General features: G+C 42.8%; 1 protein-coding gene across 2 annotated transcripts in view; it reads right to left on the bottom strand.

The window, feature by feature from the left end:
* LOC117429499 (FERM domain-containing protein 5) overlaps window positions 1-21,516 on the bottom strand; it is an 86,042-nt gene extending 64,526 nt beyond the window's left edge. The window contains exon 1 of one of the 2 annotated variants that reach the window (XM_058995517.1): window positions 21,132-21,516. In XM_058995517.1, coding sequence (XP_058851500.1) covers window positions 21,132-21,233 — 102 coding nt within the window. In that variant the 5' untranslated portion in view covers window positions 21,234-21,516. The remainder of the gene's footprint in view (window positions 1-21,131) is intronic. The other variant, XM_058995516.1, reaches the window with a different exon arrangement.
* Window positions 21,517-22,998: the final 1,482 nt, after the last annotated feature.

Below are 22,998 nucleotides of genomic sequence, written 5' to 3'. Positions count from 1 at the left end.
TCTGTCAATGCATTTAACTCATTAATATACCTGTTTTTTTTTAATGTTTGGAAGTAGTTTGCGGTGTTGATCTTGTTGCTCAACTTTCTGATACAAAACTACTATTAGTTGTTTGTTTTTTTCACCAGCATTTCATTCTTGACAGAATCAGTGTGTCTTGTGCTTAATATTACATTTCTAGCAGCTGCTGGGATATCAAATCCTTATTTTTGTAAGAAATGAAATGAAAGAATCAGTTTGTAACCGAACACGCAATATTTCAAAGACCTCAAATGTCTTTGTGTCTTGGCATACACAATTGTGGTTATCGAGTTTTCATGCTATCATTTGGGATTAGATAAACGAGAACTTAAAGTCTATGAAGCACACACTCTCCCAGGAAACAGACAGACTGGTGTTGTATTTTTCTGTATGTATTTTTTATTTTTATTGGCAGCATGAAACGAACATGTACAGCTGCTGCTCTCCATAGCTGCTGATCAGAAATGTTAGTGGGGTGCCCAGGAGATATACAAAAAAAGATTTGTACATGCTGCTTTAGCCTTTCGAAAGCACATCTTCTTAAAATAGCCACATCTATATAATAATCTCCCTGTACACTGCTTATCATGGAGTTCCATGTTATCAGCCTCTTGATTTAGGTTTGCTGTGCATTAGTGGATGTACACCAAGGTCTGCATTATAGAATACTAATGCAGAAATGTTATGCAACGGCTGCTTTTCTGTTCCACCCTGCCCCTGTATGTTGGTATGCTGGGATCCTTTGGTATCCTGTAGTGTGAGGTGAGAGAACATCATTGTAGCACCTTTCATTAACAGAAGTGTTGATGACAGGAAGAGTTTACATGCCTCCAAGCCAGACAGACACACTGCCATTGCTGCACAGCAGGTAAAGAGCCTGCGTCTGTAAACTATATAAAGTGTGTCTTAATTAATTAGCTAGTTTGTCATTGAATTTATTTCAAGCTACTAACCCCCTCCCCTTGCAGTCTGGTTCAAGACAATGTTCAGAGTAATTTAGGGAAGCTGGAATTATCCATGTGTTCCATGTTAAGCCTGTTTGCACTGGACACAAGAAAGAATGTATTGTTCCACCCCTGCAAACCCCTGGTTATAAATAAGCCCAATCTTCATGTTCCTGTTTTCCCTCGCGGCCATCCTGTTTATTTTTCACTAACTCAAAAGCCTGATGCGAGTCGTGTCCAGCGAATCTGACTAATCCGTTATGTGTGGGAGCGAGCCTTCACCATGTCAGGAGCACATTCAGGCAGTGTGTTTCTTGTGATGCGAGCGAGCCTTCACCATGTCAGGAGCACATTCAGGCAGTGTGTTTTTTGTGATGCGAGCGAGCCTTCACCATGTCAGGAGCACATTCAGGCAGTGTGTTTCTTGTGATGAGAGCGAGCCTTCACCATGTCAGGAGCACATTCAGGCAGTGTGTTTCTTGTGATGAGAGCGAGCCTTCACCATGTCAGGAGCACACTCAGGCAGTGTGTTTCTTGTGATGCGAGCGAGCCTTCATCATGTCAGGAGCACATTCAGGCAGTGTGTTTCTTGTGATGAGAACGAGCCTTCACCATGTCAGGAGCACATTCAGGCAGTGTGTTTCTTGTGATGAGAGTGAGCCTTCGCCATGTCAGGAGCACACTCAGGCAGTGTGTTTCTTGTGATGAGAGTGAGCCTTCGCCATGTCAGGAGCACACTCAGGCAGTGTGTTTCTTGTGATGAGAGTGAGCCTTCGCCATGTCAGGAGCACATTCAGGCAGTGTGTTTCTTGTGATGAGAGCGAGCCTTCGCCATGTCAGGAGCACATTCAGGCAGTGTGTTTCTTGTGATGAGAGTGTGATGAGATCTGTAGATCAGAATGCTTCCCAGCGCAGACCACATTCAAACTCAGGATCAGTCAAGTCAGAACCCTCTGCTGAGTCGTTTGTGTGTTGGAAATCTGCTTATTTAGGGCTTCTTTTTTTTTAAAGCATACAATAAGCCTGTATATTAAATTTGCCCAGAAAAAAAGAGATGAGTACCCAACTAGAATTCTGAAAGTGTTTTATTATTATTATTATTATTATTATTATTATTATTATTATTATTATTATTATTATTAGGTGACTGAAATAACCAACAATGTATCATTCCAGTCGTTGCTTATCACTGCGAGTCCAGTCTAGACACCTGAATTCAGAGCCTTCTCTTCATTCAGACTGCAGCTATATTGTCAGCAACACTTAGCAACACCAATAAATCACCAGGGGGAAATGCTGCCGCAGCAAAGTGAAGGACACAGCGCACCTATCAGAGCTCCCTTCACTGTGACTCCTGCACCTGCCACCCCTACCAATACAGAACTTGTAATCGCTCATTTGCATTTCATTTATCACAAAACTGTTTCCTACACTGCTCGAAAAGAGTATGTGTTACAGATAGATCTCAGGTTCTACCCATCCGGAGCCTCATTCAAAAGAAACACTGTGGCAGCACAGACTGAAATTCCACTGCAGAATGCTCAGTACAGATAGATCTCAGGTTCCACCCACTCGGAGCCTCATTCAGAAGAAACACTGTGGCAGCACAGACTGAAATTCCACTGCAGAATGCTCAGTACAGATAGATCTCAGGTTCCACCCACTCGGAGCCTCATTCAGAAGAAACACTGTGGCAGCACACACTGAAATTCGCACATGTCCACTGCAGAATGCTCAGGTCAGCAGTGCAGGAGGATTCACAGGTGATTTGAACCCTTCCAGTTTCTTTTACCCCACAGCCTGAGCTTCAGTACCCCCAGACTACAGGGTTTACTACACAGTCCCTGCATTTATTACAGTCACAGGCATACCTTTGAAACAGCTCCCTCTGGCTGTTGTAAACGCTCAGAGCTGCTGTCTACTGTATGAACTACAGTGTTAGGAACTTAACCAGGCCTCTAGAAAGCTTCCTATCATTTTGTCCTGCAATCAGTTGTAGGAAATAAGGCGAGCGTGAGGAAAGAACAAACCCAAAAAGAAAGAGCCGTGTCCGAGAGGCTGCCTCCCTCCTTCCCTCCCTCCTGCTCACAGTCTCATTTCTCTTGAGCTTTACGCTGCTTCCAGACGCCACATACAGCTCTGCCACAGGACTCTAGCATGATTGTTCATCAGTGGCATGAGAAGGTCTTTAACCCCAGACTGCACATTCCTGCTAAAATCAATACCCTTCTTCCAGAGAAACTCGTCAAGGTGCAGGAACTTCAGAGCAGCGCGTGACATCAGAGAATTTCTGTTTTATTTCAAATGAGCACACAATAGTGCTGCAGCAGTCACTCTTCATAGTTATACAGAGTTTTATGCAAAGCCTTAAACGTCATCATCAAGATCTTGTAGTTTATTCTGAATGGTAGCCAATGCAATGATGCTGATGTGAAGAACCCAATAGCATGACCTCTGTCTTGCTACAGTTTAACTGCAAGAAATTTTGCTGCATCCATGTTTTTATATCAGTCAGACAGTTATTAAGTACAGAAACAGCCAAAGAAACACCTGGTTTAGTCTGAAAATAGATTTGTGTATCATCAGGGCAGCAGTGTGGAGTAGTGGTTAGAGCTCTGGACTTCTGACCGGAGGGTCGTGGGTTCAATCCCTTGTGGGGGACACTGCTGCTGTACCCTTGAGCAAGGTACTTTACCTAGATTGCTCCAGTAAAAACCCAACTGTATAAATGGGTAATTGTATGTAAAAATAATGTGATATCTTGTAACAACTGTAAGTCGCCCTGGATAAGGGCGTCTGCTAAGAAATAAATAATAATAATAATAATAATAATAATCAGCATAGCAATGAAATAGAACCCACCTGTCAACCAATCAGAACACAGAAAAAAACAGGAGGTGGAAATGTATTACATTAGCATTAGCAATACATTTCCATCTCATTGTGTTACAAGGGGAACTGACACTACGGTATATGCTGATAATAAACCAAGGGTTCAAAATGACCCTCATGATTACCTACATGCTGGTACACTGAATGAGCAGCTGGGACTCCACTGGGAGTATTACACAGTAGTGCAATGCCCATTGTTCAACATTGTTCTTGCAGTAACAATGGTGTCATATATTTGACATGGATGTCTCTGTGTCAGTTTAACTTCAGATTCTTTACGTGTTCTCTTTTTCCAGGACTCTGGAATCTGCACTGCTTGGTGAGTTCTCCTACATTTATGAATCCTTTCAGAATTTTGCACTAGTGATAAATCCCATTGTCTGCTGTACGTGGGTCATAAAGCAACAACTGAGAAGCTTAATTTACCAGAACTGTTTCTCCTAACAGTGCCACCGCTAAACAAACAGCATCTGCTGCAATGCTACTGTCCCTGTCTCAAACTTGTCTTTTAATGCTGAGCAACCTTAGCTTCAAATTAAGATTTTCTACATACAGTAGACATTTTCCATAAGGATACAGGTAATGTAGATGCTGGCAATAGAATCAGTGTAAACAAAATGATAGTGCAGCCCAAGATTGAACTGTCCCTGGAACAGCTTAATAAAAAAAAATCACAAATACATTCTAATGACACGCATGTGGCTCTGCACCCGGTTCAGGTATAAGAATGCGAGTTCAGGGGTACTGCAGACGTCCTAGTGCTGTTTTCTGCTTATTTGGTTGTTTTTCTGCAGATATGCAGCACAACTTAATCCCAAACAGCAGAGCACAGTATCCGGTGCGTTTGCTACAGACAATCTGTAGAAATGGCAGTTCACGGCGTGTGCATTTTCCAATGCTACTCAAGCGTTGTGTTGCTTTCCAGTCCCAGAGCAGAACTGCTCCCGTGGTACGAGTGCTGTGAAACACAAGTAAGGAACAAGATGGAATGAATGAAGGGTTATCCGATAATAACTAAGCAATCAGCAATCTGAGAGTCGTGTTTGAGAGAAGGGAAGAGTCTCGGGAGAACTTCAGCAAACGGGGGGAGGGGGGGGGGCTGTTTCAAAATGGAAAACGAATCACTCCCACACTGTCACGATCATACACCCCCGCTGGGGCTGACAATATACAATTTAAATGCAGATTGAAGATTGCGTCAGTGAGTCTCACTGTTTTGTTAGGTGGAATACACTTTTAAGAAGTATGTCACCTTAGTACACACACACATGCAAACACACACACACACACACGCACGCGGACGTCTGAGCTGTGCTGTCCCTCTCCAGTCCCTGCTCCTGACTGTGCACGCTTTGTTACCTCTATATTCTGTACCCTATAGGGCACTTCAGTAAAACCTTAGCTTGTCAATACAATGATGTGTTCACAGACATGCTGGTAATGCTATGAACACAGTGTTATTAACTCCTGATACACCTCACAGTTCTACATTGCTAAATAATATGCCACCTTAGAACCTTAAATGACTAGAGATATTTTAAAAGAACACGGGAGTATTATTTGGCTGCACTGCAGCAAAAGCTTAGCAAAGCATTTTTCTTTTTTCTTTCTCACAAATATCCATGCACTGTAGATTTGAATGCGGCATGTATTACATCGGGATGTAATATTTTACTTTCGGATCATCTGTTTTCAGAATCCTTACGTTGGCAAAGGAGGAAAGCGCCTGCGTCAGACACCTGCTCCCGTGTTGCTGCAGCAGGAAGATTAGTGCTGAGCTGCAATCCAGCTCTGCTCAGAATGTATCTTATCTGCGGTTCATTGTGGCCGTCTTCTAAAATCTAAGAGGCATTTTATAAGGTCTTCCCTGATCCCCTTTTACTGCTGATTCACCAGTCTGGTACTATAGCACTGGGCTTCTCTTTTTATGCCTCTCAGGAAAGACCGTTGCATTTCGAATTGTGTCACAGTGATAGCGAGCCGCTACAGCACTTGTAAAAACAGCTCAATGAACCTGTTTTGTTCTTCTGGTTTTGTAACATAAACTGGAAAAGCACAGATGCAACAATGACCCTTGGATTGCTGTTAACAGCACAACTGCAGGTGCAGGTCACCTGTGCTGTGTGTCTTTAATTGCACAGCATATGTAGTTTGTTGCTGACAGCAAGTATTGCAATACCAAGGGACACTTACAGTTCAGTGTAAAAACACACACACACACAGCTTGTACAATGCATGAGCCTGAAACAAAAAACAAAACAGCTTTCTAATGAATACAATGAAATGCATTGATGGGAACGATACTTAAGCCGTAAAGCATTTTCACTGTTACTAAACAAACGGCGAACGTAATTCTTTTTGAATTATTCAGAATCATTCCAGTGTTCTACGCCCACTGGGCAATAGTTCTTTTGTATGGCCCTCATCGGCCTGTGTGTGCTTGATTGTGCTGCTTGAAAGGGACCCATTTTGAGTCCGATGTTCCTCGCGGTTTCCATTCCATTTTCTTATCAGAACAGAATACTCCAAAGCGCTTTGTGTTATTGCTTCAGCCCTTATTCGGAGGTAATAACTCGTGACACAATAAAGGCAGGAATATAGAAAGTGGAAGCTATCCTTTCTAATAGTACGTTACCATTGGCGGTTTGGGTAAATAAATGGCTGAGCAGAGGGCTTGTTTTCTAATGAGCCTCAGATAGGGGAGTCAATGGAGCTCTAAGGGGATGTCAATGGCAATCAAACGCGCTGGGACTTTTCATTTCACACAGAACAGATCTGCCTGAACACCATCCCTCGGGTGCTCATAATCCCAGCAGTGTTTGCAATTTTGTACAAGGGTTGCAGCAAACAGACACAGTCGGACGTTGCTCAGAAATAATGCATGAATGATAATGGGGTCAGGTGTGGTCAACCCCCAATACAGAGTGAAATGAGGAATACTTTGTTCTAATTCCATTCTAACCTGAAGAAAACTGAAGAGAGCCATTATCAAACCCCAGGTAGACCCATTGCTGGGATCCTATGCCAGACAAACCATTTACGTTTCAGGTTTGTCAGGCACCGGGGATCAAAGTGTTAAAGCTGACGTTGAATGAAAAATAAACCACATTTCCAGCTGTCACTGAGATCGACTTGAAGAGGGAATAGAAAGCAGGCTGGTTCATTTCCACCAGCAGCAGATCGAGATCAAACTGATTTCAGCTGAGACTCTGTCAGCTCCTGTTCGCTTTGAAAGTTACCTAATGCAGGTCCGATGCACAGGATGCGAGAAGCAGGTTATAAATCTGGAATGCAGAAAAATAATATGCAGTCTAAAGACGAAGGCTGTTTATTATGTCATACTGAGAGGGTAATATTGGTAATTGGTGAATTCATTTATAAATTGCAATTATACGAAATAGTGATGCATACAGGTGATTTTTGACTTTTGCTGCAGATTGGACTGCAGATTCAGTTTAATCTTGGAAACGAGAGGAGATCATTAGAGACTAGTGCAGATGGAATTGTGTCCATACAGACTCCAGTCTTACTGAATTGGGAGTGTAATATAGCCTACAGTAACACTCCCTCACCAGGGCACCAAGACTTTGTATCTATAGGTCCCCAATGGGCCTCTTTAAGAAGAAAGAGCAAAGTGAATAATAAATGACCTGCACATTACCACGCTACTTAAGGTGCTTCATTTGCTCTGAAATGTTTAATTAACAGAGAAAACAGGGTCTTCTCTTGAATCCATACAGTTATATCACAAAAGGGGGTGCACATGTGTTTGTATTCTGCATCAAATAAACTAGGGATGCAGCTTCTTACCTGGTAGAAAACCCTTCGCTAGAACACTCTGGGAGCATGGCGCTATTAAATCTGGAGATTCTTCTTCTGACCTCCAACCATGCAGAATGAGGGGTAGAGGAGAGTCAAGGGAGCCCAGAGAAAATGGACAGAGATGAGAGAGAAAGCAGTCTCCACTCCCAGCTGTCACCCAATCTCCGCTTGGAAAATCAATGTGTGTTACATGTAAGCCACAAATATCTGTATTGTGCCTTGTATAAACCCATCTTAAAACGGAGTCCGTACAGGACACTGTTAGGGGGGTGATGGTGTATGCACAGCGAGCCCCGACACTGGTCTGAAAGTAGGGCATGCAAAGTGACCCCCAGCTGCCACAAGTGACCTGCCCTTCAAGGTCACTCGACAAGTCCAGCAGGGTCTGGCCTCAAGCATCCCTGTGCTCTACACATTACAGCACACTGCCTCCCAATAAGGACAATGAAAATGGGGATTCCGCAGCATTAAACTGTGATTCTCCACAGGCTTTTGCTCCTTTTAAAAAGACTGAACAAACTATGTATGCAAAACGATTTAGCGGGAGTAATGAGCTGTTTCTGAATCATGAGAAGAAAGACTGAAAAGCCATTTTATAGCCATTTGTAAACTTGGGAGTTCTATTTTGATCCCAGTGACGTCTTTTAATACATTATTAAACCAGCATTATTCAGGTTAGTTCATGACTGTGTGGAAGATGAATCAACATAGCAAGAGGATTGTATTACAATGCTAGAGTGCATATAAGATCAGTGGCAAAGTTGTAACTGTATTTACTGTAAATGTCCCCACAACTGGATCGCTCTGGAATCCATCCATTTTCTTCCCCCACAGTTTTCAAGAATAAAGTTGCATCAATTAGGGCAATCTGCACAGCTCAGGGTCCATCTGTGCACACATAGTAAAGACTGAGCCAGCACCATTCCCCCTCATACCAGCTCGCATGGGTCACTTCACAGCAAAGAGACTGAAGCTGCTCTGTCAAATGAAGTGCTAAACGACCCACTCGCAGCCAGATGAACACCAGGCTTTTAATTGTAATAATAAATGCCCACAAGTAAGGCCCTTCATCAGTTAAAGGGGCAGGCTATGTGAAAACAGGGTTTGTTGTTTATACTCATTTCCCCTTCAGAAATGCAAATAAAGCACACCATTTTTACAAACCTATTTAAACAGACAAATAAACAAAAAAAAAAAACACCAATTTGGATTTTTAATCTATTTCAGACAGCTGTTCTGCGACTGAAGTCACTAGAAGTATTATCGGGAGAATAATGAAACTACATTTTTTAACTCAAAGTCTGCTGTTGTATGGAGTTGTATGCTAAGAATCTGATTTACATCGCCTTCGTTCTAAAACAACGCTCTTCAGAAGGGTTTACTGCGCCCACAGGTGTGGCTTATACGATGCACTGCTGTTTTTTACCAAAGTCCTCTGTGACTTATTATGCTGGCCTGTGTCTTATCATGCTTTTGCTATGCTTTTTCACACAGTGTACTGCAATCCACTTGCATGTTCAGCTGTATAGTGGCAAGGTGATTTGAACACATGCCTCCCTGCACCCAGTACAGATCCTCTCTCTCTGAGCTTTCCTGCACACAGGACGTTTCAATCACAGACCCACGATTAGGTCTGGTAGTATCTACACTGTACATGTCCGATAAGATATTTATAATGCAGAGAGCCCCTTAACACACCTCCAGTTTAATGTATCTGACAGGGTGTTGACAGAAGAAGTCAGATGAAAGGGGACAGTAATGGACTGAACTGGGAATCGAAACTAGAAGACTTGGGATTAAATCCCAGTCCAGCCCTTGCTGCTGTATCGTTTCCTTTCACACGTTCTGCCAGCAGAAGCATCACATTATTGGCATCTCTATTAAAGTTGCAGGCAATGTAATAAATGTAAAAATTGTTGTCAGTTATTGCAGATTCAGCTACAGCACAAAAGGGTCTATTTTAATCATCTAAACAGCATCAGATCTTGATATCATTGCTATGGTATCACTATCAGCAGCAGATATATATACAGATATATATACAGTATATAAAAACATCATTAAAAGCAGTCCTCTTATAGCGTTTGGTTTTCAAGCTGCGTTTTGTGCTTTGTTTATACAGTATCACCATCACTCAGTAAATTCCCTCTTTTAACAGCTCCAATTGCTCTTTCAGTGTAGCTTACACAGCTCCTTCAAGGCTTTCTGCGCACCCAGTGAAATGCTACGCAATGCCACTCGAGCATGTAATAAATATGACAACCCATCTGTGCAATCTGGATAAATTGCAATAGCAGCCTGCCTGTGGCACTAATTATTTATTGCACCCGAGTGCAGGGTGTGCTGCTGGTCTAGCAGTACCGGTCCTCTAGCGGGTCGGGCCCCCGGATCCCTGCTCTCTGATACAGCTCAGGCAGGGTTTGTGTGACTGGAATATCAGAGCTCACATTTCACAGAAATAGACACCCCATCAGACGCAATCTCATCCTTCCTTTTCTTTCTGTGTGTTTTTGTATTTACCCTGAAACTTACACTGTTGATCCCCTGGGCAGTTTGTATACCAAAGAAACAATGTCAACTTGTTCTAGTGTGTTGCTCCAGATGTTTCAGATTGCAAAGCCTGTTGGGTTATAGAAGTATTAAAAGGTATATCATGTTACATTGTGTGCGGTTCAGATAGGTGTAAGTATTGACTCCCATTGGACTGTTTGTCTGTATTTCAATTACAAGGAGATACTTCCAATGAGAACTCATTTTTGACAGGGAACCCTGTCTGGGATACAATACTATACAAAACCATACATATTAATAGAGTACCTTTCATGCTGTTATACAGAAGTATTAAAATAATGTAGTTACATTTGCTGATGATTTCTCTGTTAAGCATCCAAAAGCACTGTTTGCTTTTCAAACTGTAACACAGTGGGCTCAATTCTCAGAGCCATTTACTCCACATCGTCATTAGCAAAAAAACAATTCTGAATGGAAAAAAAACACCAAAGAAACATCTAAAACGAAGAAGAAACAACATAATACTTCATTCAAGCCTCTGAATTAAAAGTCTAAGTTGTTTATTTTTGGTGTGGCAACTTTATTGGGTGCGTTTCTCCTTTTTGTAAAGAATTATACGAATGACGAACTGGAGTAAATAGATTAGAGAATTTAGCCCAGTATCTCTATAGCTGTGATTTATTTTGTAATCTTTTACCTACAGAAAAAAAAAAAAAAAACTAATATCAACTTTTAGGAATGGCTTGACAATCTCTAGACACCAATACAGGTTAAAAATATATATATATTGGCAACAAGTTATAGGAAGAATTGCCAGGACTGCACTCCGCTGTTCCACATGATCATTCACTGCCCCATCTATCCACTTACTTCCAGACTGTGAAAACAACCCGCCGCAGCCTTCATTTAATAGACTGGAAATGATTGATCTTAATAACTCAATCTCCTCTTGCTGATGGAAACAGAACAAGCCTATCCTGGTCTCCAGCTTCCACCTGGTTTTACATTTTTAACCACAATTTGCAATACTATCGATGATGTCATTGAATAAGGTTGGCTGAAGCAGCAGGTAAAGCAGGCAGGCAGGCAGGCAGAGTACGACAGCATTAGCCTGTGCTGCAACACTGCAGTACCAGCTGCTTCCTGAGTTGTACTGCAGTGCACTGAAATAACTCCTCGTGAAATATTAAGGCCTGGCACACATTTTAAACTTTTATAGCAAGCACAGCAACAGTGTGGCTGTTTGATCTCCAAACATACACAGTGTCAAAGAAAACCCCTTCATCAGAACTGATAAAAGCTCCTTCAAGAAAACCCATTGATGCTCTCACTGCATCAGCTGATGGGAGACAAAAAGACTGGGCCTCCCTTTAACCAACAGGATGTGATGCCTTTCCTGTCAACTGTCTCCTGTCTCCTGTCTTCCATGTCCAACTCAGATGAGATCCTCCAGGCAATGACTGCTTTATTAATTCAATACTAAACCTGTCTGTCTCTGGGTTTTGTTGCATTGGCAGAAAGCACAACTGACAAGTGATGACAAAGCTGAAACTGGCAAGTAAAGTTGACCAATGGCCAATGAGTTCCATCGACAAGGTGGCCAGTGACAGAGCTTCAATTTAATAAACTCATTCTCATCAACGGAGCTCTGCAGGCAAACACATCCAAACAAAATGCAAAGGCACACTTTCTGTAAAAGCAAGACGATATCGGCATCGGTATTAAAAACCGAAATGCTGGAACTGAAAAGGCCCTGAAATTCTTGTTTTACTGCCGCCATGTATTGAGATGCTGTCGGTGTTGGCAGCAGGTGCTGCTGTCACTCCCGAGTGATTCTAGTGCTTTTAATGTAGTTCATCGAGGTGAATTAACAAGGTTGCATGTAGTTGTTGTATATTTAAGAGTTCACAGTCTACAGGTTTTATTGGAGTTGGATGCAACTGCCGACACGCCCATTGCTTCTTACCCCCAAATCTCCCAATGGGAAAAGTCAATGTAATCAATCCAAAACGTTATTCCATATGACACAAGCTAGAGGGAAAGCTTAAAAAAAGACAAATCAGAAAACATCGAGGGATTCCACTTCCAGAGATCGCTCACAGAAGAACAGAACAGAACAGACTAGCAAGGACTCCATGGATTTGATTCTTTAATGCAGTTGGAACTAACAGAACAACGACACCAATCTGTTGTGCCCTCTTCCATTCGCTCTGTAGGTGCCAAATGGGCCGTTTTCAAAGAAGCACATTTTACAGCAAACATTTTCATTTTAAAAGCATGATATACGATGCAACATTGGGTTAAAGAAAGCTCTCAGTTTGCTCGTCTTACTTGCCTCGTATTTCTGAATTTAAAGTAATGACCCAATATAAAGAAGTTCATTAAAACAGTTGATTTCTGTGTTCTGTTTTGCTCTTTTAGATTCCTGTGTTTTGTTTTGCTTTTGTGTCCAGGGGTGGGTGTGTGTGTGTGTGTGTGTGTAGTAATCAAAGCAGCTACTATATCCCTCTTTTACAGAATGTTGCCTGGGAATCACCGCGGCAAAAACAGAAGTTTCACAAGTCTTTATGTGCACTCCGCTGTCACCTAGGAGATGCCCTCGACAGTGAGTATAGGGCAACCTGCTTCCTGAGACATTGTGCCCCAATGTTTCCAATAGCATTCCCAGCCTACACCTCATCTTCACCACCAATGGAGCTAGTATCACCAAGGGAATGGCATTCAGGGGATTCTTTTAAGCTTTCGTTTCCATTGTTCTTTAAAAAAAAAAAAAAAAAAAGGATTTATCAAACTTCAGGCAATATCAGCACAATTGTTTAAAGTGGTGTTCATTCCTTTTAGAATGAAATGCAAACTGCACACGGCTGTTTTTGATCAGTTCCCATGTGAAACCTGCAAAATATTTCAGGCAGTTTTTTATTTCTTTTAGTCTTTTTGTTTCCGTTGATACCAGAAGGCAGAAGAAACTATTTCTGCGTGCACACCACAAGGACGAATATATTTATATATATAACAACTTGTATTGATTAGCAGTAACGGTGGGTCAGCAAATCTAAAGTTAATATGCTTACTATACTAAACTGTGGGATGTCTTTAATAATACAAATCCTGCTCATATGGACTGGAGATGTTATCAGTCAGCAGGGCAGAGCTATTAACACTGAATTTGGCAGTGCGTTCAGGTACATGAAGCAGTCTGACTCTAATAAGAAATACTGAAACAGAGGAAGCAGTTTACGTGTCCGTTTTAGACTTCAAATATTATTTGACAATGAGGTGCATTTAATGGGATTTGAAGAAGCCAAGTTCTGCACAAACACCTGAACCATCAACATCATCACGCTATTATCACGTTTCGTAGCAGTGTGACAGCGTGGCTAAACCTGACAGCGGCTTAGCGAAATATTTCTTCTCATATGGATTAAGCAAGATGAAGATTTCTTTCCCAGGGTCCCTAATAATCAGACAGCCATTTCTTTCAGAAATGCAGCTCTGGCGTATTATTATAGAAGCTGATATGCACTGGAGCCCTGCTGATGACACAGCCTGCTTGTATTCTAAATGAAGCCTGAGCCTTTTCAAATACACCTGCTTAAATGGGGCAAAAGACCCTTTTTGAGGATTAAGACTAATGTAAGCCCCAGAAAAAATGAAACCATGCCCTTCTCTTTGTTTTCAACAGCCTTCAATTCCTTTAAATATGCAGGGCAAATACAGTCAGCCAAAACCTGGCGTGGAATAAAACCCTTCCTAACTGACCAGAAGGCTTACAGCACTATGTCCCTTTGAAATGCTGCATTTGGCTGTTTGGGTTGACCAATCTTCACCAAACTTGCATCACATAGTCCTAGCCTCGGAGAGACGCTGCAGGTTCCACTTGGCTACAATCCGTGAAGCTCTCCACTTTATACCGAGATGCTGAACCTGTGCATTCATTCTTTCACATTCTTACTGTACCTTTGTGCTGACAGTCACTGCTGTTACAGCTCCTCATCTCTATTCAAAATCTGCCTCACTGAGCAACAGTTAATGCATGTGTCAATGTACCAGGCACTGCTGTGCCACGCACTGCTGCTACCCATTCTGCCCCCTGTCGGTGATAGAAGGGTAATTGCTTGTGCAAACTCTGTACAGTGCTACTGTTTGGATCCTGTAGGTTAATGCATCCTATCCTTCCACCTCTGAAAGTCAGGGTTTGAACACAGCTTAAACCACAAGCAAAGGGAACTGAGTCGTCTGTGTAGATCTGCTAGTTATCAGTCATTAAATATCCCACTACCCAAGGGCTGTAATACCTTCATCAGCTGACACTGGTGTTCATGCAGTTGAATGCATTGATCTTGTATTCCCAGATTCTGCCATGCATCTAAACTCGGTATACAGTGGTAACCTTTCTGACTAGAGAACATGCGGTGCTTGAATTGCGCAGTAATCATTCTTGGGTGTAACATCATATAAGCTGCTGGAAATCTCAAATGCAAATCAATGATGCTCCATCAGTAATAACACCTTTCTGCTGACCTGCGTATTGATAACCTGCTGCTGACTGAACTGAACTCTGATAACAAAGCAGAAAGGTGGGCCACTGAAGTCTGTGCATCACGGACTCTGCATGGAAATCTGATCCATTGTATTCAGATACATCCCAATATCAAAACGGGTCCCAGTAATGAAATCACAGCCCCAAAATAACCTTGAAAAAATAGCCAAGGTACATGTCCTTTAATATACATGCAGTGCTAATATTTGATAAGTAACGTAGTGTCTGTCTAGGAATGAGAAGTTAGAATGAGGTGATCGATTGCCATCTTATGAAACGTGAAGAGTGAAATGTGAGAATGGCAGGGTCTTGTTAAGATTTTAAAATCTTTAGAAATTGACATTCAGTGCTGTATTCCACGCTATCACGTTTCTTCAGTGCTGTATTCCACGCTATCCACTGAAAACCACACAGTACAAGGAACGAGACGGCTGACATTTCTGTCCTTTTCAGGAGAGCATCCATCAACAGTTCCCTGAAGCAAATTCATTTTAAAAGTTAAATATTTAAGTGCAATCTGTTTAAGCTTTACCCAGCAGGACATATGAGGAGAAGCCTCAGCTTTCAATATCAGTTAGCTGGAGTTAACTTGCTCAGGTCTCTTGTTGCTGGATGGTTGGTCGGTGCTCTTGCTCAGGTCGCTTGTTGCTGGATGGTTGGTCGGTGCTCTTGCTCAGGTCGCTTGTTGCTGGATGGTTGGTCGGTGCTCTTGCTCAGGTCGCTTGTTGCTGGATGGTTGGTCGGTGCTCTTGCTCAGGTCGCTTGTTGCTGGATGGTTGGTCGGTGCTCTTGCTCAGGTCGCTTGTTGCTGGATGGTTGGTCGGTGCTCTTGCTCAGGTCGCTTGTTGCTGGATGGTTGGTCGGTGCTCTTGCTCAGGTCTCTTGTTGCTGGATGGTTGGTCGGTGCTCTTGCTCAGGTCGCTTGTTGCTGGATGGTTGGTCGGTGCTCTTGCTCAGGTCGCTTGTTGCTGGATGGTTGATCGGTGCTCTTGCTCAGGTCGCTTGTTGCTGGATGGTTAGTCGGTGCTCTTGCTAAGGTCACTTGTTGCTGGATGGTTAGTCGGTGCTCTTGCTCAGGCTTGGGGAAAGGAGCATGACGTCTTGACATCTGGTGTGAATTAATGAAGGCAGCGATCCCTGCATGCTGGGACAGGGCTCAAGGGAGAGATGCAGCAGCAAGGACACAGCGGAGACAATGGGAGCCTCTAGACAGCCACCGGGCTGAGCGGGAGGGACGTGGGAGACACAAAACCCTCTTTCAGAGCACGGTTACGTATTCACCACATGCTCCGCGAAAAAACAAACAGTAGAGGTCCGATCCCACAGCGTAAAACACATAATCCCCTAATGTAATACACAGGAAAGGCTTTGCCAGATGCATGTTATAAAGCTTGCACTGAGTGTTGGATAATATGTATTTCCAAAGCTGTAAATAATGTTAATGAATGTGTATTGACAGGCATCATCATTAATCTGTAGTCCTTATGTTCTTTTCACAGGTCTACTAGTTAAATACAGGAATCTGCAGTGCTTAAAATAGGCTAGCATTCACCAGCACAGGAAGGATATTTCTGAATTGACAGATAAAGCTTACATATTTTGTGCACATTGACAATGTGGGCACAATGCTTTTTTATTTTGTATTATTGTACAGTCTGTTACTTTTTAAGCACTGGCCATCAATATAAAATAATGCTACTGAACTCATTTTTGTTAATCAGGAATAATACAGATTGCTACTATAGATTGTCAGAGCCTTTCAGTAAGACCCTGCGTCTTGGGTCTAACACTCTGCAATCTTCACAAAGGCTGTCTGACTGTCAAAGTGACTCAACAAAGCCCTTCTCGTGCTGGTGAGGTCATCGCACAGCAGTTCCAGTGGTCAGCCTACGATTTCAATGTGACCTCGAGACGTGAGGAGTGTTTTAATATTCTACACTCACAGACTGTGGTGGGGACGGGGGGGGGAGGGCAATCACTCTGTGATTAATCGAGCAGCATCCCCAGGGAGGAATAATAATAATAATAAGAGCTGGAGTTTCATTCCGTAAACACAGTACAGCCATTTCAAGCCAACAAATCCATATATTTAAAAAGGTTACAGTGCATTAAGGCAGAACTGAATATGATGCCCTGTATTAAGGCTATTACAATTACCACTCCCACTAGCCCCTCCTGCATTGTAATTCAGTGCCTGGGTTCATTTAGACATCAAAACTAAATGGTGCGCCTTGAATGTGTTCTCGACTGTGTCTTAACCCTTTAAAAACCAATGGCACGGGCACTCTATACTGTAGACTTCTGGATTAGCTTGTGGTTGTCACTGTTAGACATACTGCAGGGATCCAAGGTACTTGCATATTCCCTCAGTTAAACTTGGAATCTGCTAAGCAATGGGAGTCTGATTTCCAGCCCTGAACTTCCTTGTGTAGCTTAATTTCTATATAATCTAAATGAAAAATACAAATAAATAAATAACAAAATAACTGCTCTAATTTCAATCCATTTGAATTTTATTTTGCACATACAAGCCTGGTTCCTACGCGCTGAAACTACAGCGAAAGATTTAGAAGGAACCGTTAAAAAAGTTTAGAAAAACAGAGAGGGATGTAATGAAAACAGAGAGGGATGTAATGAAAACAGAAAAAGATGTAATGAAAACAGATCCTGTGGGGATTGAGTCGTAGCACATGGTGGAAATAAAATGTCTAGGAGAGAAAGTGTGACCTAGATGTGTTATTAACTCCTCGGCTAGGTGTGCCATGCTTCAGGGGCTGTCCTGCATGGGGTCTGCCCAGCTACAGCACTAAATAAACCACACGTGGGGTCTGTCCAGCTACAGCACTAAATAAACCACACGTGGGGTCTGTCCAGCTACAGCACTAAATAAACCACACGTGGGGTCTGCCCAGCTACAGCTCTAAATAAACCACATGTGGTGTCTGCCCAGCTACAGCACTAAATAAACCACACGTGGGGTCTGCCCAGCTACAGCTCTAAATAAACCACACGTGGGGTCTGCCCAGCTACAGCACTAAATAAACCACACGTGGGGTCTGCCCAGCCACAGCACTAAATAAACCACACGTGGGGTCTGCCCAGCTACAGCACTAAATAAACCACACGTGGGGTCTGTCCAGCTACAGCACTAAATAAACCACACGTGGGGTCTGTCCAGCTACAGCTCTAAATAAACCACACGTGGGGTCTGCCCAGCTACAGCACTAAATAAACCACACGTGGGGTCTGCCCAGCTACAGCTCTAAATAAACCACACGTGGGGTCTGCCCAGCTACAGCACTAAATAAACCACACGTGGGGTCTGTCCAGCTACAGCACTAAATAAACCACACGTGGGGTCTGTCCAGCTACAGCACTAAATAAACCACACGTGGGGTCTGTCCAGCTACAGCTCTAAATAAACCACACGTGGGGTCTGCCCAGCTACAGCACTAAATAAACCACACGTGGGGTCTAGATCCAGGGATCTGTACACTGCATTGTATTTCAATGAGGCTAATAAGCAGGTCGATAAACCATCCCACTGGGAGAACGGCCGAGGCTGTGTTACAGAGGCTGCATATTTAGATAGTCACATATTTCAATTTAACAGGCAAAGAATATGCACAGCAACTTCACTACACACCTTGAGTTCACATGTTATCAAGCTTCTTGTACTTCGCTGGTTCCCGGCATCTCAAGGGTCAATTCAGCCTGCCTGGGAATCGCCAGAAACACGTGACCAATAAGTCTGGTTTTCAATTTAAAACAGAAGGGAATCCACTCACTTGCAATGCGTGTTTGTGACTGGTGAATAAGGTAATGTTGCATTGTACTCACCCAAAATACATTTGACTCACATAGTGGCTAAATTGGAGTGCAAATTACTCAATGACCCAAACCCTTATCTGGAGCGCTGCCAGGAGGTTTTCGTGTGCAAGAAAAATGATTTTAAAAAAGGGTGTAAAAAGTCTTCAGAAAAAAAAAAAAATCACCTGAGCTTTTGCTTTTAAAAATTCATATTCATACCCCAGTGGTTTTGGTAATATAACCCAACACTGAGATTTATTATGCATTTTTAATATATATTTCGAAATAGTAGGGCATGCTTCTTTACATTTGCAAAGAAGAAAAAACAACATGAAATCCAGTCAAACTTCATCCGAAGTTCCTTTGGCTTGGCCTAAATGCATTTCATTTGATATTATTCCAGTTTCATTCCAATACACTCTAAAACTATCCCCATGCTGCCATTCTGAAGCACAGCCTACACGCCTATAAACACATTCCCTGTGCACTGAGAACATTTCTCTTGTGTTTTTTTAGTTAGGTGGTCTGCTTCTTGAGGTATTCCTTTATTTTTAAAAGCTATGCCATTTCAAAGTTCCCACATCATTAGCATTCCCGGTCTGCCTTCGATCCTGCCAGCTTACCCTCCGCATGCATTAATCTATGGGCCTGGAACGGAGGGACCATATTATTAGATCTGTGTGCCCAGGGCAATCCATCTGAGTGTAGCAGCCAGGCAAAGATAACACTGAACAGCAAACATTTCTATTGTGACTGTCACTCCACCTACCACGGGAAGAGATCACAGATCAGAACTATTCTTACTAATATTATTTCAAGCATCATTTTAAAACAGTTAGAGTACACTGTATATGCATGCAAAGTTGATTCACAGTGTCCAAACCACAAGTTCAGCTCAGCCTATACGTCAGCAACATTGTTCTGTAAATCAACGGGCTCCCGTCTGCACAGCACAGTGAGACTGATCCAAGGAGTGTATGGGCAGAAGTTCTACCACTGTGATGGGACTCCTGTACAACTCCATTTCTAAACAGATCACTAGCAGTCACTAATGCAATCCTTTTCATACTAGTCTGGACGCAACCTTCAAAACAATCAGAACGACGCACATTATTGTAACAGAGTATTGCTCTTAACAGAGCGCTGTATTTAACAACCTTTAAATACAATAAGCACAGCTTTTACAGCCGTGCCTTACATATACTGTAGTACTGCTTGTTCCACAGGTAAAGCAGAACGTGTTTGATACTCTGTGTGCACAACTCACTGCAGAATCACACAAGTAAAGGAATGCAGATGATGGTGAAAGTGTCACCGTTTCAAAGTTTGCATGAGAGAGCCTCCCCTCTAAAGTGCAGCTGGAATGGTATGAAAAAGCAGTCTCCAGCATGCAATATATTAATATGATTAATCAAAGGTAGGTGCACTCGTTGTTTTTATGAATTAGAAATAGTATTATTAGTATTATTATTTATGAATTACCTGCACACTTCTAAATTGTAATGACAGATAAAGGAACAGCATGATAATACAGTACTACCTCAATGCTCACCTTCCTGGTAATCGTCATAATAATGAAGCCTTTTGAAAAGATCAGACTCCAAGTCAACATGAGACAATGGCTCAGCTGAGTACAGACTAATGCATTGTAACTTCAGTCATTTATATAACGGAGAGTGCATTTTTCACTATCCGTTTCATGAAGTGCCACGTTTAACTGTGCACTTGTGCAGCCTGGGGGACACTTACAGAATAATAAACACAACATTACACGAGGCAATCAAACACACAGGCTGTGCACAACTATACACACGCCAAAGCTGCTGGGGGCTCTTCGAATCAAAGCACAGATTCAGGGCAATTATTCTTAATTGTTGCACTGCTGCAGTAACCCCATTTATGTGTGTCGGTGTTTTGGTGTGATAACCGCAACTGGTTGCATTGTTCTGGTTTACCGCTGTATATCCAGACAGCCTCGGGACCTCCGCGCCTAACCTTGCCCGGGTATCGTTTTTCATCGAGGATATACCTATGATATTCACTTACAAAACAGACGATGATACGTCGTTCTAGTAGCATATGAAATATAATGCATGCAGGGCTGTTTGCAATGTGTTGCTGCGCCGCAAAAGTTAGCAGCTCCACTTACTTCACCAACGACTTGTAGCAAGCAGAGCCTGCGTGTAATTCCCAACTGCACTGGTCTAGAGTACCCAAGCCCGCGTCTGCTAACACGACGTGACTCCTTCCTTGCTCACAATTCAGAACCACGGACATCCATATCGACACTCACTATACTAGCCGCACATGTCCACTATCACCCAACACCACACTACAGAAGTTACATCAGCATCTTTACGGCTGTCATTATCATCATCTGCCTGGCACCCATTAATCAATGGTGGTCACGCAAGGATTTATCAATGACAGCGACATGGACGGAAGCACGGACCTGCACGATGCAGGTGGGGTTTTGTTTTGTTCGTTTTTGTAGTGGAGCCCTGCACGCTGTGCATTTAACAAAGGTCGGCTGTGTTTCAGCATCGTTGTAGAAACCGGCTACATATACAGCAGTAATACGTAAGACTGACCTGAATGGTGCAGGTGTATTCTGTATCATCCAACAGCCTAACTGTACAACTGTATTCTCTGTCCAGGGTCCTCATGCTGCCGCTCATCAATCGACTCAGCATCTTCGTGCAGAATTACGAGGCTGCAGCTCCTGAGACCAGAACGAGAGAATCGTGTCGAGTGGACTGAAAAAGAAAGGTCACAAAGACCACCTCCTCCAGCTCTCCAGCACAGAGGCAGTAGTAGATGTGTTTCCAGCAGCTGGGATGCAAGACATGAGCATCGTTAGCCGGCAGTTGTGAATGCTCTGCTCGCTCGGCGCCTGTGCAACCACACAAAACTCAGTGATTGTGAATCGTAGCAGTGCTGTGCAGTCAGGGTATAGGCGAAGCGCCGCGGATCGTTCACCATTCACCGCTTGCTGCTTGAGAAGGTGGGCGGGTCAAGCAGTCGCGAGTGACAGACAGCGTCAAGCACCAATAGAAAATCGGACCTATTAAAGGGCATACAGAGAAGGCAATCGGGGATTAGAATACCCCCGGCTAAGGGTTGTGTTGTAGCCAATAGGAGGAAGCATAGACGGTTTACTGACGTCATTTTTTTGGTATATTTTTTCTGTTCGTTTCTAAGCCAAAGGGTATGTTGTGTAGAGTGATATGCGACAACTGATGAGCGGCGTTTGTCATGCTGCAAATAATTAGTGTGTGAAAATGCATTAAGCTAAATGTAGAGGAGTATACATGAGTCACCGGTGGTGTAATTGTTGCAGTACTGTAATTGATTTTTTTTTAAATTTTACGATGCAGTTGCATTTTAAGCTTGCTGTGGCGTGAACGAAAGATTATTCTTAACAAAAAACACCTGCATCGTGCACGTCTGTGCTTCCGTCCATATCGTTGTCATTGATAAATCCTGTGTGTATGTGTGTGCGTGTGTGTGCGTGCGTGTGTGTAGAATGAGAGAGAGTGACAGTACACACGTAATCAACTCTTTATGCATATATGCTTTGTTCTAGTGTCTGTTTGGTAGGCTGCAAAAAGAACCTAGACATTAGTTTCGTGCAGCATGTTGAAAACTTGTATTTATTTTTTGATTGTAATAATGTAAGTCGCATGTAGCCCCTATGCAGGGTGCCGCTTTGTTTGCAGTCCTGCATAAACGCCACACGACTGCCACTTTGAAGGACGTATTGTGTATCAGATATATTTGGAAATATATAAATTGGCAAGTCTCTAAAAATAACTACTGCAATATTGTACACTATACCTCTGCAAAAAAATACAATTGCGATAGGTAGGATTCTGTCAAAACAGTAGCATTCTACACTGCAAGGGTAGGCAAGTCCGGTCCTGGAATTCCACTCCAGGTTTTATAGGTAGAATCTAATTACTAGGTCAGTAAGGACCTGTTCAGAGGTTTCATTGGTCCAATGTGAGTATTAAGGGACATGGCTGGAGGGAAGACCTGGCCTGGGAGTACAGCATGCTGTACCCCTACTGCACTGGTTATGGTTTCACATTAGAGTATGAGAGCAGCTCTTTAATTTCCTGAAGTGTGTGTTTTAGACTCTGGGGGGAGCCTCAGTGCACACACTGCTGAAGGTAAACGAAGAATAGGCTGCTCAATTCGGGGAGAGGTATAGGCTTTTAGTGTCTGTGCCTGGAGCAATTCCTTTTAACACAGCACACTCGTAATAAAACATCTATTAAGCTGCAGTTGTTACATTTAATGGGTTCCTTATTTACTAAGTGCCTCCCGTTTGCAAAACGGTCTTTGCTTAAGATAGCATTGTTATAGTAGTTAGGTAGTTGAAAACACATTGAGCGGAGTTACGTCGAGTCATTCAGATCTGCAATTCCAAAGCAGCTACATTAAGGAGCGGGCAGT

The sequence above is a fragment of the Acipenser ruthenus genome, chromosome 21 (assembly GCF_902713425.1).
Source record: "Acipenser ruthenus chromosome 21, fAciRut3.2 maternal haplotype, whole genome shotgun sequence".
Classification (NCBI taxonomy): domain Eukaryota; kingdom Metazoa; phylum Chordata; class Actinopteri; order Acipenseriformes; family Acipenseridae; genus Acipenser; species Acipenser ruthenus.
The sequence above is the reverse complement of the archived record's forward strand: the minus strand, read 5'-3'. Positions and strand labels throughout refer to the sequence as shown.